The sequence below is a fragment of the Camelus ferus genome, chromosome 13 (assembly GCF_009834535.1).
Source record: "Camelus ferus isolate YT-003-E chromosome 13, BCGSAC_Cfer_1.0, whole genome shotgun sequence".
NCBI classification, from domain to species: Eukaryota; Metazoa; Chordata; class Mammalia; order Artiodactyla; family Camelidae; genus Camelus; species Camelus ferus.
The window spans coordinates 50164529-50180195 of record NC_045708.1 but is presented as its reverse complement, the minus strand read 5'-3'; the positions used below and the strand labels follow the sequence as shown (position 1 = coordinate 50180195).

The 15667-nt window shown below is 36.1% G+C and overlaps 1 protein-coding gene across 4 annotated transcripts; it reads left to right on the top strand.

Moving 5' to 3' along the window:
* Positions 1 to 363: 363 nt before the first annotated feature.
* Positions 364 to 15667, top strand: SERBP1 (SERPINE1 mRNA binding protein 1). Of its 4 annotated transcripts, none has more exons than XM_014564615.2 (8): positions 364 to 806; positions 4352 to 4502; positions 5145 to 5285; positions 5417 to 5488; positions 6085 to 6159; positions 8393 to 8570; positions 11860 to 12033; positions 13460 to 15667. In XM_014564615.2, exons 1-8 carry the CDS (start codon positions 494 to 496, stop codon positions 13514 to 13516), a joined length of 1161 nt encoding a protein of 386 aa, XP_014420101.2. In that variant the 5' UTR covers positions 364 to 493; the 3' UTR covers positions 13517 to 15667. The 4 variants fall into 4 exon arrangements, with proteins under 4 accessions (XP_014420101.2, XP_014420098.2, XP_014420099.2 ...); XM_014564612.2 differs by having other exon boundaries at positions 382 to 806; positions 6040 to 6159; XM_014564613.2 differs by having other exon boundaries at positions 382 to 806; positions 5399 to 5488.

Sequence of the window (15667 nt, the reverse complement as noted above, 5' to 3'; positions counted from 1 at the left end):
ACCCTCCCCGACAGGTGGGGAAAGTTAGCCTGGGCCGGAGGCGGGGAGTAAAACCGAAGACTAAGAACTTTCGCGAGCAAAACACGCCGTCACGTTTTCCTGTTTTCAGCGTAGCTCTATACCCAGAGAGTTTAAGGGCGGCGAGAGCAGGTGGCAGGACTCCGCCCACCAACGCGCTTCACCTCCCTCAGCTCTCAAGCTCCACTCCTTCGCCGAGGTCCCGCCTCTGAGGTGCGCGCGAAGAGTTGCCGCGCCGTGTATCCTGGGAATTGTAGTCTTGAAGCCTGGAGCCGCCTCGGGAAAAGCGACTCTGGCCTACATAGCCCATGGTGCCCTGCGGCGCTGGCCGCTCCCGGATGTGTGCCTGGCGCCGGAAGAGACGACGGCCCCCCTTTCTCGGCTCGGCCATCTTGTGGGAAGAGCTGAAGCAGGCGCTTTTGGCTCGGCGCGGCCCACTGCAATCCGTGGAGGAACGCGCCGCCGAGCCACCATCATGCCTGGGCACTTACAGGAAGGCTTCGGCTGCGTGGTCACCAACCGATTCGACCAGTTATTTGACGACGAATCGGACCCCTTCGAGGTGTTGAAGGCAGCAGAGAACAAGAAAAAAGAAGCCGGCGGGGGCGGCGTTGGGGGCCCTGGGGCCAAGAGCGCAGCTCAGGCCGCAGCGCAGACCAACTCTAACGCGGCGGGCAAACAGCTGCGTAAAGAGTCGCAGAAAGACCGCAAGAACCCGCTGCCCCCCAGCATTGGCGTGGTTGACAAGAAGGAGGAGACGCAGCCGCCCGTGGCGCTTAAGAAAGAAGGTAAAGCTGTGGTGGAAGGTGGGGGAGACCCGGGATGGAGGGAAGGAGTGAGGGGACTTGGCGACTGCCACTTGCTTTTGGGGCTCAGAGGGTCCGCGGGAGACTTTGCCGCCGATTTTCTTGCGTTTTCCCCACACGACAAAGGAAGGTCCTGCGAAGGTGCTGGGAGCGTGGTAGCCCCAAGTTCAAACCGCCGCCTGCAAGGATTCTGGAGCCACCCCCTTCCCGCCTCAGGCTCTGAGCGGAGGAGCCTGGTCCGGAGGCGAGCTGCTGCGCCAGCGTGCTCGGGATCCTGGGAGGCTGTTGCCTTCCCGCCGGATTCCTTGGCGGGCGGGCGCATGGACCGAGGTTCGGGGAAGGGAGCCACTTATAGGAGCTTTTGTAGTTAATGGGGCAGCGGGGGCTCCACGGCCTCTTCCTTCTCAAGAGATCTCCCTCAACCTGCTGCTTTGAATGCAGCCGTCTCTCTTAGGCTCCTGTCCTGCCATCTTGTCCCAGGATGGCGCGGGGTACCCCCGAGAAAAGCGGGGGTCGGAGTTTCCAGTTAAGCTGCAGATTGGTATTGTGGAGTAAGCTGGCATTTTAGTTGCCACATGTGCTTTATTGTTCCCCCTTCGCCCCCTCAGCTATTAGAAACTTAATCGCTTGCTGGAGTGAGTGAAGCTATTGGGAAAGAGAAATTTGGCTACCCTGGATTGAGCAGAAGCGGGAATTCTGAATGAAGACTTGGTGATTGCAGGAAATTCTGAGGCTCGCCCTCGGGTCATGATTCTCTCCCCCGACCCCCGCACGCAGTGTTACATGTGGTGTGGCCTGGCCTGGGCCTCGTGAGGCAGTCAGTGTCTAGGCTGTCACAACGGTAGCCTCCGCAGAGGCTCCCCATGTGCGTGAAGCATGGTCAGAATTTCATTGGCGGGCAGTTGCTTCCAGGTCTCTAAACTTCGCAGGATTGTCTTGAACTTGGTTTTTGCATTCTCCTTACTGGTTTGTTATGGTCATCCATAGCAAGTAGGTGTAGGACCTAAGCTGTGAATAGTAGAGGTTTCCTTTATGTGTTGAAAGTTGAAATTTTCCTTTGCTACCATGCTACCACGTGCTTCTGAAAGGAGTTCACCTTAGCTTTAGTTGAATTTGATAAGATTCAACTAATGTAAAAAGCAAAACAATTGTGTTAGGTTTTGGTTTAATTTTGGGTTTTTTTTTAATACTTAGATTTATGAGGCTTGGGGTGAAGAACCTAGGTGGTAAGTAAACAGTTGCATTAAAATTACAGGTTGGGGAGGGAAGCACAAGCTGGAGAATTAGAAAACATGTATACATTGCTTAAGCGAAGTATTCAGTCAGCTATGCTTTATGGCAACCTGTAGCACAGTCTAATAAATCATTTAATTTCTGTGTTAAGGAATACTGGCTTGTGTAATTATTTGAATTATGCTCAGGTTTACTTCCTTGGTCGCAACGATGCAAAGACAGTACAAAAAAAAAATTGAATCTAAAGTATGTTCACCCATTTTGATTGTTCCAAGCATGAAGCATGTTAAACTCCTCATTTGCTTTGATCATAAAGCCTACAGTTGAAATAAGCTCTTACCTGAAAACTAGTCTTTTAAATTACAAAGTTAGAAAACTGTTTAGTAAATTTAATACTAGGAGTAACTTCACTGTTCAGTAGTCTTTCCTTGGGAAAACTTCCATTATTATCTATAAACATTTTCCTTATGTCAGCATTTCAGAACAAGCTTAACTTTAAATTGCATAAAGCACAAGCTAAGAAATATACGGGAAATTTGGAGTGAAAAAAAGTTGTTTTGAGATCCTGCTACTTATCAATGTTTTGGGCATTGGGAAAGACAGACGTGTAAACGAAGTCCCTGCCTCTTATAGTGGGAAAGATTGTTACCCTGATCATGTGTTCAGTGTCTTTGAATAGAGGTCCTGGTACAATTCTAGTCATGCTTTAGATATGTATTTAATGTTTATATTTTATGAATTAGTCTTGTAGTTCGTTTTTTGCCCACATGAAGAACTTGAGAACTGACACCACAGAATTTCACTGAGAGCACCCCAAGGTGTTTTTGTTTTTTAAATATTAAAAGCCTGGAATCTAGTGAAAATAAAGAGAAGCTTGCTTTTCTAAATGTCAATCATTGGTTAAATTTATTTGTAAGTTTGTTAGATGCTGTAAGTCTAACATTGAATATTGGCTTGGGGAAGCAAGCCATTGTTCTTTTGGGTGTGTGTGGCTTAGATATTGTAAGGACTGGTTCCAAAGCTCCACCCCAGTACACTTACCTCTGATGAAATTTATTAAAACGCCTTGGTGTAAGATCTTACATTTGTGGTCTGTCCTGAGGGTTTATGTGGAATGGACCTTAAAATTTCATTGAAGAGTTTGACATTTACCAGTTGACTCTAGCTACAAGCAGCTGAATAATTGGGTACATCCTAATGGTGTTACACTTTGATACAAAGAACCAGAGTGAATCAACTTAATTTCTTGTGAAACCAATTCCTCAGGTGCTTTTTTACTGTCAGAAACTGTGGTCTGGGAATTAGAGCACACCTAAAATATTACAGTCGTGAATTTAACCATCAATCTACTTATTCCTTAAGGCCACCAGTAATGCATATTGGTTTCCTTTTTCACCTCTGATACTAACAAGAAAAAAAGTAAACAGGGAAATCAATAAATGCTTCAGCCATCACTTAGTGCCAGAAGTTTTTATTTTTTTTAAGTCTTGCTTTAAAGGGGTCCTTTTGTGTGTGTATATAGTTTTTAAAGATTCTTTGGTCACAAGATACTTGTAAGGGCAAACCAAAAATGATCTCTCCATAATAATAAAATAACTGGACTATTTTTTTAGTGGTTGTGTAACAGTATTTTTTTTTAAAGTTAGGTGTGATATGTGTGTGTATATATACTTATACGTGTATATAAACTAATAGATTCTCCATGTTAAATAGCTGTTTTCAACTATGGAAATGTAATCCTAAATGGCATTTGTTTTCCTTTCAGTTTTGTAATTTCATAGAATCATCAATCTTTTTTACTGTATTGTGTTTTTACCCCCTCTAGATTATGTAAAATAAAATGTGGCTTTCACTATTTTTCTGAGGGTCCTTATCTGTTGTGGGTTTGCTTGGTTATTATTTATAAATGGCTACTGGTGTTATCTTCTTTGGTATCTTTAAAACCAAAATGTATCATTTGCATAAAATTTCTTTAAATTTAGAATTCTAAATTAAGAGAGTGGCATCTTGAAAAGTGAGAAAAATAATGGCTATCCAGAAGATTCCCAAGTAAGTCATAACATAGAAATAATGCTTTAGGGGGAAAAATGATTAGACAAACTAAATAGAAGTTTGAAAAAAGCTTATTGTTTAGGAATTCTTCTGAAGTACTTTGTTACACTTTAGAGATGCCCAGTGTTAGCCTTGTTCAACAGGAAGGGAGTAGTAATTTTTCTTTTTCTTGTGACAGTCTAGGCCTGAATTTTTTGTGTTGCAAAAAATAACTTGCTTACACACGTTCTTTATCATTTTAGGAATAAGACGCGTTGGAAGAAGACCTGATCAACAACTGCAGGGTGAAGGGAAGATAATTGATAGGAGACCAGAAAGGCGACCACCTCGTGAAAGACGATTTGAAAAGCCACTTGAAGAAAAGGGTGAAGGAGGAGAATTTTCAGTTGACAGGCAAGATTGTCTTTTTAGTCTCTTCATGTTTTGTCAGTTTATGGAGTCGTATCTTAACGCAAAGCTATAAATTAAGCATAATTGCCAGGAAACTGTGGCTGGTTAATTTTTCAGTTTTTCAGAGAAACATCTCAGTGTTTGTGTTATACTTCAGACATTTTGGTAACAGTTTTTAGTATACAGACTTACATTTCTTGTAATGAAATACTTCAGTTGAATTGATGACAATTTCTTTTCCTTGTTGTCCCCAGATGTTAACAGGAAAGTACTAATGTGTAATTAATTGTTTATAGCAAAATAGATTATTCATATTATGCAGATTAGATGTGTGTGTTTTAACTTTTAAGTATTGGTGAATAGCAATTTTACTGTATTATAATGTGAAATGAGTAACAATGAGAAAGTATATGCATCAGTAGTAAGCTTTTAGACAACGTGAAAATAATTTTTTTGCTTTGGGAAGCTTCCTAGTTCTGATTTCCTTGAAGTGTTTAGAAATAGACTATTTTGAATTTTCTGAAACATGTATTTAACAGTTGGAATATGAGCCAGTAAATATGTTTCTGCATTTTTGAACTTCTGAATTTCCCTTACTCCTTTTTCCAGAAACCTTGGAAGTATATAATTTTTTATTTGTTGTAGACCGATTATTGACCGGCCTATCCGAGGCCGTGGTGGTCTTGGAAGAGGTCGAGGAGGCCGTGGTCGTGGAATGGGCCGAGGTGATGGTTTTGACTCTCGTGGCAAACGTGAATTTGATAGGCATAGTGGAAGTGATAGATCGTAAGTCTTAATATTGGTTTTTATTACATTTTTATATTTGAATCTATTTCTTTAATAAAACAAAATTTGAATTTCTAGAACTAAAGAGTATTATGTTAACTCAGTTTTGTTAGTTCTTTTTCACATTACAGTGGCCTGAAGCATGAGGACAAACGTGGAGGTAGCGGATCTCACAACTGGGGAACTGTCAAAGACGAATTAACGTTGGTATTCTTGTTTTTGGTTTTGTTTTGGTTTGTGTTTTTTTTTGAGTAGTTTTAATAAAATTGATCCTATACCCTACCTGAAGTTGGCCCATAATTCTGTTAAATTTTTACTTATCCCTAGGACAAGAATGGATGCTTTCTAGGCATCCTTATAAGATAATACCTTGTTGGATATATTTGTGTTACAATGTATCAAATGACCAATTTTTCTGTATTTAAAAATATGTGATTTTTTTCTTTTCATATGGATTTATTGCTTTAATAGTTCTTATTCTAGCTATTGACTATTGGTGATTATAAAAATTTGATAGCCTGGTGAGGCTTCATTTTAGAACTAACTGTTCTGTTGTATTTTTGAGTAAAGTACTTGAACTATAACTTGCATCAGTATATATTTTTAAATTTACTTTCTGTTAGTGGTCTACTGGGGAGTAAATTTAGTAGGAAAAAATTTTGGGAATGTGAGAATTCTAAAGTATTTCTGTATAAAGAATCTTCCAGCTACATGTAAATGGACCTAGATGCTTTTTTTTTCTTTCTTTCCTTAGAGAATCCCCCAAATACATTCAGAAACAAATATCTTATAATTGCAGTGACTTGGAGCAATCAAATGTGACTGAGGAAACACCTGAAGGTGAAGAACATCCAGTTGCAGACACTGAAAATAAGTAAGTGCTTTTGTGTGTAGTGGTAGTGCTCCAACATTGGAATGTTTGGGGTTTTACCAAGAAAACAACCTATAGGTTCAATGCTGTTATTTGCTTTTTAACATGAGAGACTTTATTGTACTCTGTTCCCTCAAATAGTATTTAGAGGCATGCTTTACACATGACCATTTTAAAATTTGTTTCTCCGTTTTTGAATTTCTTTTTCCCATCAACATAGAATTTGGAACATAGCATTATTGGTTTGTTTTAAAATGTGTGAGGAGAATAAGGGCCAGAAAATGTTATCATTTCACTAGCTTTCTTAATCTTTTTCAGTTCCTGAGTTTTTAGGTAGAAGATGGTTTGGAAATTTTTTGTTCAAGGGTGGATGACTTTTAAAGACTCAGTTATGCTGGTGGAAAAAATTTAATGCCTTCTAGTTTTTGTCAATAACAAGCAAAAGTTATATGCCAGTCATTTCTTTCAGTATGTGGTTTCAAGTCTCACATTATATATAATCTCACATTATAGATTATTTAGGTCAGTAATTCTTAACCCAGGCATGTTCATACCAATTACGAAGGGTATGCTTTTCTAAACTTTCCTTTTTTTCCAGAAAGAATTGTTCTTATAGTGAACCATTATTAGTGATTGGAAAACCATATTTCATGGGTTTGTTTCTGTATGAAATAATAACATTCACCATTGGAGAAAGTAGATAAAAATACATGGTATTAAGTGATGTGCTGGACTTGGTAATATAAATTCCTTTGCACAAAACTGTGGAATCTTAATTGTGTGGTAAACAATAAAATTGTGATAGGTAAGTTAAATGAACCTTATGTAATAGTAAGTACTTTACAATGCTCAACACAGCTGTTGTTCCCTTAATAAAGAGATGTTTAAATCACCTTAAGAGTAATCTGCCAAGATTTTAACTGTTTACCAGAAGGAAATGAAATACTGATAGGATATCGGAAGCAAATTCTTAGCTCAGTTCCCAGAAGTAAAATTGAGGGTATTTGATCTAAAGACCGTGATGATGACATTAGAACAGCTTCTTAACACCAGAATAGAGGAGAATCTGAACATAATATTTTATCTTGGATACGCGAGTGTAAATTTAAGAAGCACAGCTTTGGCTGAATTTGATTAGCTCCCTTAGAGTATAGTTACTAGAGCTTGTTTTGTCTCATTTGATTCTTAAAACAACCCTTGAAGGTAGGTTTTCTGAGTTCTGTTCTTGGCTGGGTTAAAATTTATGAGTAACTGACCATTTTTTTTGATCCTTAATTTTCTCTTCTGTAAACTGACAGGGTCAGACTTGACAGCCAAGATCTCATCAATTTAGTGTAAACTTGGTTTAGGAAGTTACAAGATACGTTTTGTCAAACAGAAAAGAGTAGCATGGATGGGAGATATCTGAGCTCTATAGCCAACTGAATCACCTACTATCTTTGGAAAGAAGCAGGGCTCCCAAAATAGCAGACAACTTGTTTGGTGACAATTGGGAATTGAGATTAAATAGTGGATTTCTAGGCCCATGCTTTTTTTTTTTTCTGTAAAAAGGGAAAGGGATAATATATAATAGTTATAACTTGAGAATTATATTTAGAAATAACTATTGTAGTGTTGACTATTGAAACCAGTGTGTTTTGTGGAAAATTCCATTACTAGTGAAACTTTATTCTGCTATCCATATACAGATGGTTTGAAAGTTGGAGTAAATAAGATTTATGGAAATTAAAGATTTGTCTTAAGCATTAAATAAAGGATAGGGGAACAGTTCTATAATTAATAGGATATGAAACTTGGCTTGCTTACAGGCATCGATAATTACCTTAATATATAAGTTACGTATTTTGGGAAATTAAAAATGTGTTTAGGAGAAGCTAGGCCAAGGATTTTAATCACATAAATGTACAGTTTTACAAAGTAGTGTGGTTTTAAGAAATGTGTTTTAGGTTTGATAAAGCCAATTCAAGATTGTATTACTGATAGATGATCATTTCAGAGTTTATGACAATGTTCCTTAGTTACCTGCGCTTTCACTAATTCAGCAAGCATTGAATTCCTGGTCTCTACCAAGTCACGTGTTAGCCATTGGGTTACAAAGAAAACTGATTCTCCCATCCTTGGATAGTCTTCTAGAAGATGAACAACCAGCCAAGATTAACTTCCTTACTTGTAATCATAAGTTGTATGGATTTTATCAGCCCCCTGTCAGGTATAAAACTTAAACATCTTTTCACAGGGAGAATGAAGTTGAGGAAGTAAAGGAAGAGGGTCCAAAAGAAATGACTTTGGATGAGTGGAAGGCTATTCAAAATAAGGATCGGGCAAAAGTAGAGTTTAATATCCGAAAACCAAATGAAGGTGCTGATGGGCAGTGGAAGAAGGGATTTGTTCTTCATAAGTCAAAGAGTGAAGAGGTAAAATGAAGTTTTGTGGTGTTTGAAAATGTTCAGATGTGTCTTGAATTGTATTTATACAGTTTTTTTTCTAAAATTTCATATGGGTAATTTGTTTATAAAAAAATTTTTTTTAAAGTTTTACATAGGATTATTTGGGGTGAATTAATTAATTGCCCAAAGAGGAAAATAAACTGCTTTGTCATATATTCTAAGAAATCAGTCTTTCAAAGCTGCAATAATATTTTTTAAAATCTTACGCAAATGGGAATCATTAAAAGACTTGTATTGGGTTGAAAGGTTGGCATTTTCATGTGGTTTAATGTGAAACTGTCTGTCTTTGCCATATATAATATTCAAGAATCTTTAGTAAATGGTACTTCTTTATGGAGGAGTAATGTCATGTGAAGACAGGAGAATTAAATTACAGGTTTCCATTACATAGGAAACATGGAAACTAATGAACATATTTGAGAAAGATGTGTAGCTTTTGATTTGGTAGCTTCTATTTAAGCCTGAAGCACATTCTTAGACTGTCGCTGCTATATCCTTTTAGTATTTGTGTAAGTATGAGATTTTAGTCACAAAGTTAAATTGAAACGTTAAGAAGTCAGTCTGTAATAAAAAGGTTCAATAAAATCCTTTCCCTGTTTTAATTTTCCAAAGAAAAAAATAACAGTGAAACAAACTTGGAAATATTTTGAAATAAAATTGAGGTTTAGCAATGATTTTTTTTTTTAATCACTGACCTTCACGAAAGTAGTATAAATGAGACCATTGTTTTAACTGTCAGTTTCTATAGGAAAAGAAAAAGGTATTTTGCTTCATTGGAACTTTCAGTTTTTTTTGTTTGTTTGTTTGTTTTGGTTTTTGCAGATAAAATTGTTTTGTGTATCTGTAAAACAAATAGAAGTCTTGATTTAAAGAGCCATGAAAGTTCACTTTGAGGAGATTGTTCTTTTGAATGAATTATTGAATTGCTTAGGTTAATGTGAAAAAGATGTACTTTGGCACTCATAACTTTTTTGGGGTCCTGAAAGAAGTTTTCTCCAGAACAAGACACATACCTATACAAAATTCTGATACAATTTTAGATTATATCATTATCATTAATACCCTGAAGCCTCTTCATGCATTTTATAGATAGCAGGTTAGGTATCCCAGTATTGTGTTATTTTACATTGAATTTTTTAGAAATAATTCTTATGCAAGGTGAGGTATGTAATTAGAAATTTTTTTTAATTATAAAATGTGAAATTGGTTATGAAAAACCTTGAAACCAGGATATTTTCATTATCAAGCCACTTTTATATATTTGGACTCTTACAGCTATGGTGTCTTGTCATCTCACCTTATTGGCATATATGGCCTTACATTTAAATGTAGACTGTCCTCAGCTTAGAACCTTTGGTTTTTTGACTTAATGATGTGAAAGTAATACACATTTACACACCATACTTCAAATTTTGATCTCACAGGCTAGCAGTATGCAGTACTCTTGTGTTGCTGGGCAGTGAGCTGCAATTCCCAGTAACAACTGATACACTTAAACCATTCTGTTTCTTTCAGTACTGCATTTAATAAATTACATGACAACACTTAATTATAAAATAGGCTTTATGGTTTTGTGTTAGATAATTTTGTTCAACTGTAGGCTAATATAAGTGACCTGAGCACATACAAGGTAGACCAGGCCAGCCTACGATGTTGGGTTGGTGTATTACATGTATTTTTGACTTGAAGATATTTTGGGTTTATTGGGATGCAACCCTATTGTAAATTGAGGAAGTTGTGTATAATAGGTCTTCAAGTTTGTTGTATACAACACTTCAAATACTCTTTCTCTTATATTCATCTTCACAGCAAGTATGAAGTAGGCAGGCAGAAGAAACTCTGGAAGTAGAGAACTGAATTACTGACAGAGCTGAGACCAGAGCTTTTATTTCCTGATTATCATACACTGCTCTAGAAAAAAACTTTTGCAGATCTATCCTACTAGTTAACTTGAAGGATAGACTCTGGACTTATAAACTTGCCCCCCTCTTAATTTTTTTTAGTAAAACCTTCAAGGTGTTTATGCTTTTTTTGTGTCTCTGCTGTAGAAATTTGTAAATGCTTATAATTAATAAACTGATATCATTGCTTTGTAATATCTAACAAAATTAGGCAGTATATATAATTGACTTTAATTTGCTAGTGATTTTGTGGGTTTGCATTTACGTTTTAGGCTCCTTTAAAAATATTTAATAAACAGCCTTCTATTGCCTTTAAGTTCAGTTTAAATTTAACCTAAAGGAAGGCACAAAGAGATAACATTTAATTTGGATATTAGATGATTAAAGGGGTGAAAACATGTATACAAATGGAAATTTATTTGTACTTTAAGAGGTAGTTATAAACAGTTGTAATATTACAAGATATTTAGAACAAAATAATTCCTTCAGAAAAGCGGATTACACATGTATTTGGTAAAAGTGAAACATACTTTAAGAAGTTTTCAACTAGAAGATTAAAAACCCATTCATCCCAAACACAAAAGAAATCAGGCATTAAGCAGTGTAAAATTCTCTGGCTGTTTTTGTGGACTTAGTCGTGTAGCTTAGGATCTGAATTTCACAAACAGGACTTCGTTTTTAAGTTGTTTTTTTTTTTTTTTTTTTTGTATATTAAAGGCATGGTTTTATTTGCACCACTTTTCAAGATTCCTTTCTTATATAATGTGTTTCACTTGAATCTTTAGTTCTCGAATTTATATGGAAGAACACATTATATATGAAGAGAAGAGCAGTTTGAGAAGTCTATTACACAATTTCTTTTCCCAAGTCATAATTGGAAGAGTGTGGAGCAAAAGTTTTTAAAACTTTTAAAGAGATTCAGTAATATCTGTAGTAGAAACTTCACATACCATCTATCCAAAGTCTTCATCGGGAGTTCACATTGGAATCCTAATCTGGACGGCATATTTTAAATGTTCTTGTCCATACTTCACTGCTAAAGGTTATGAAGTAGGTTTGAGATGGGGCCCAACCACTTGAGGTGTTGGGATTATACCTCTAATCAAGACTTGATAATATATCACACATAAGTTAAAGTTAAGGGAATAAGAAATAGAGAACAGTGAAAGGAATTCTCCCTCCTAGATTGCTGTTGCTGATCAAAAAGCTCACTTATTACCTATAGAAGTGTTGATATAGTTTTTCACACAAAGTACAGGTTGGATTTTTGGTTTTTTAGGAGAAGGCTTGTTATTTAGAAGTATGCAACATTACTTTCCTATTAATCACCCAGTGACCTTCACTTAAATTTTTAGGCTCATGCTGAAGACTTGGTTATGGATCACCATTTCCGGAAGCCAGCAAATGATATAACGTCTCAGCTGGAGATAAATTTTGGAGACCTTGGCCGCCCAGGACGTGGTGGCAGGGGAGGACGAGGTGGCCGTGGGCGTGGTGGACGTCCAAACCGTGGCATCAGGACTGACAAGGTAGTTTTAAGACTTCTTTTACCCTTTAAAGTAATTCAAGGACCTCTTTTGATAAATCACTGACCTAGATCCTCTTGAGGACATAAGTAGAAGAAGAAAAAGAGGTAGACATGCCTTCAAGAAACTACGTTTTAGGTTATAGTTTTGTTTAAAGCTGTTAACAACTGAATAGTGCTGCCAGTAGTTAAGTTTACCACCTTTTATTAGGTATTTATTCGATGGTCCTGGTACTGTGCTAGGTATTTTGTGTATTACATCATACTTAGTACATTACATCCTTTTTTTTTTACGGACGGTGAAATTCAGGTACAGAAAGCCAAGGTAATTCTTGGCTTTTGTTAAGGTGCCCTGACTTGTCAACTACTTCCTTTGCTTTGTCAAATCTTCACTGTTTTTTAGGTCTCAGCTTAACATAACCTTTGTGTCCATTGTATAATTGTGTGACATTGACTGGATGACTGTTGACACCTTTTTTGTTGTTGATATTTTTATTAGACTGTTCTGTGAGAGCTGGGATTTATTTTTGAATCCTGTTTTCTGTAACCTCCATTGCCTTTCACTGTGTATGACAGAAAACAGATTCTTCTGAAATAACAGGTTCTTCTGAAATATTTTGATAGAAGTCCTAATAATTGGTAGATTTGAACTCTGATCTTTCTGAAGCTAAATTCCATGGTTTTAATGACTAGATATTATTAAAGTATTAGAGATAACTTGGGTTAGTTCGTTGTTTCCTTTTACGGTCTAGCTAGGAAACAACCATAATATCCTCTTGAGTTCTCAACACCTGATACACAAATTGAGAGACTCATCTGCTTGATTGAGTCTGTCAGTATTTGATTACGGTGGTAATTTAATTTTCTAGATTTTATGGTCATCTGTAACAATGTGGTGATACTTTGTTTTGTTTTGTTCTGTGACATCAGTTCTTTTTGAAGCTAGTGTGTATATGGATCTTTTCAATACTTTTTTGTTTTGTAATTTGTACTTTGTAAATAGCCATTGGGTTCCTTTCTAACAATGATGAATGTTGATTAAATAATTATAATTGGTTTCTTAGCCTACTTTCAAATTGATGCCATTCTTATTTAGCAAATGGGGAAAATATAAAAATAATGAACAACAAAGTAAGAATGCACATACATATCTCGTGTGAATCTGTTGTGTAATTTATTGGAAAAAGCAAAATAACCCATGCTATTACTAGGAAATTTTCCTAGGTCTTAGAAATTTAGGATAAGGCCCATTGTAAATATTTGTAGTCCTATTCTGAACCATAATTTTGCCTTTTTTAAGTAAAAGCTTTGACACATTTTACTTACTGTAACTAAGATTTTTTAGAATTTTGTATCTAAATGTAGACGCTGGCAATATGTTACTAAGATTTGACAATAAGGTTGTTAATTTTGGTTCTGTTCTTTTTCAGTCAAGTGCTTCTGCTCCTGATGTGGATGACCCAGAGGCATTCCCAGCTCTGGCCTAACTGGATGCCATAAGACAACCCTGGTTCCTTTGTGGACCTTCCTCTTTGAGGCTTGCATGCTTAAGGATCCCAAACAACTAAGAAATTTCAACAAAAAAAAAAAAAAAAAAAGACTGTCATTCATACCATTCACACCTAAAGACTGAATTTTATCTGTTTTGAAAATGAACTTCTCCTGCTACACAGAAGTAACAATATGGTAGTCAGTTTTGTATTTAGAAATGTATTGGTAGCAGGGATGTTTTCATAATTTTCAGAGATTATGCATTCTTCATGAATACTTTTGTATTGCTGCTTGCAAATATGCATTTCCAAACTTGAAATATAGGTGTGAACAGTGTGTACCAGTTTAAAGCTTTCACTTCATTTGTGTTTTTTAATTAAGGATTTAGATGTTCCCCCAATTACAAACTGATTTTAAATATTAGACATAATACCAGTTTTAATACTTGCTTTGCATTTTCACACATGGTCAACTGGGACGTGTAAACTTTGTCAAATTTTATGCTGTGTGGAATACTAACTACTTTATGTATTTTAACTTAGTTTTAATATTTTCATTTCTGGGGAAAAAGTCTTCACTTCTCATGTTAGCTGTTATATATGCTAAATCTTTATATACTGAAATATCAGTACTTGAACAAATTCAAAGCACATTGGTTTATTAACCCTTGCTCCTGCATGGTTCATTAGGTTCAAATTATAATTGATTCACAATTTCAATTATATTTACTTTTAAAACGTGTCACTTTACCATTTTAAAAACCAGTCTAGACACCTTACTGGTGAAAGTTGTTTCAGCTACTTATTGTTGATAGATACTATCAAATTGAAGTAGTTTTATGGGTGTTGGGTTTTTCCTCCTCCAGCAGGGTGGGTGGAACAAATTGATTTGGTTAGTGCGTAATATTTAAACTGCTCTGTAAAATAAGTGGCCGCTCAGTATGATTTGTATGTGTAAAGGGTCCCAAATCAAAATTGTACATCCATAACCAACAACCCTTTACCCCCTCCTTGTTTTAAAGAAACCAAAGGGCACTGGTTAGTATGGTAAGGTGGGGGGGAATATGTTAATTTTTGGAGTTTGGAAAGCAGACAGCTTTACTTTATAAGGTTGGAACAGCAGCACCATCCATGAAATACAAACCAAAAATTTTACTGTTTCTGAATTTCCTATATTGTTATTAATTTTGGTCTTAAGTTGATAGTTTCCACAGAAGGTGATAAGTACCTTTTACCTGTTCCTCCATTAGAAAATTAGGTTAATAATGGATTTATTGATCAGGAGCATCACCATTTACTAAAACATATGGAAAGAATAATCAATAAACAGGTTTTTTAGGAATTTTTTTTTTTAGTCTGCCACATTTATTGATAAATAGGAAAGGGGTTTTATTTACAGTTTTAAAGATCTTTTTGTCTATTAGTAATTTTCTATCTGTCTGGTAATGTCCAGTTTTAAAAATACTGAAGATCTTAAGTCATAAAATGTCTATTTAGCTGATTAGTTCTCCCTTATACTTCTAAAGAGAGATTGTATAGTACAAGAGTTACTTGTTGGGATTAGATTTATTAATCTAGTTACCTACTAGTTTGACATCTTAGGACGGAGGTAATTGGTTTTTTTAATGATGGATAAACTTGTGCTGGTGTTTTGGATCTTATGATGCTGAGCATGTTCTGCACTGGTGCTAATGTTTGACATAATTTTATATTTACAAACATACCTGCTACCCAGAGGCAAGTATTAACTTAGTCCATATGGACTAATGACCCCTCTTGAGATTGCAACATACGTCCTCCTAAACACACTCATACAAGGTGTGTTTAGACTTTAAAGTATCTTAACAAGTAACATGTTTATAAACCTCTTGATTTCTAGCAGCATATAGAAAACACCTATTAAAAACACTTCACAAGTTCTCATTGTCAGCCATTGCTGGCATTCTGTCACTAGAGAATACACAGCAATATCTGGTATGTTGCAAGCTTTCAAGATAGCCTGGATTTAGAAAGTTGGTCCATTAGCTGTTTCTGATGGATGTAAATTTGCCTCCTAGTTCACTTTGTGTCAAGAGCTAAAACTGTGAACCTAACTTTTCTCTTATTGGTGGGTAATAACTGAAAATAAAGATTTTATTTTCATGCTCA

What these genes read in the sequence shown, in the direction of transcription:
- SERBP1 (XM_014564611.2), top strand. Translation starts at nt 494, where the DNA reads ATGCCTGGGCACTTACAGGAAGGCTTCGGCTGCGTGGTCACCAACCGA. An exon ending in CGTGGCGCTTAAGAAAGAAG is followed by an intron (nt 807 to 4,351) that starts GTAAAGCTGTGG and finishes TTATCATTTTAG; the next exon opens with GAATAAGACGCGTTGGAAGA. An exon ending in CATAGTGGAAGTGATAGATC is followed by an intron (nt 5,286 to 5,398) that starts GTAAGTCTTAAT and finishes CAGTTTTGTTAG; the next exon opens with TTCTTTTTCACATTACAGTG.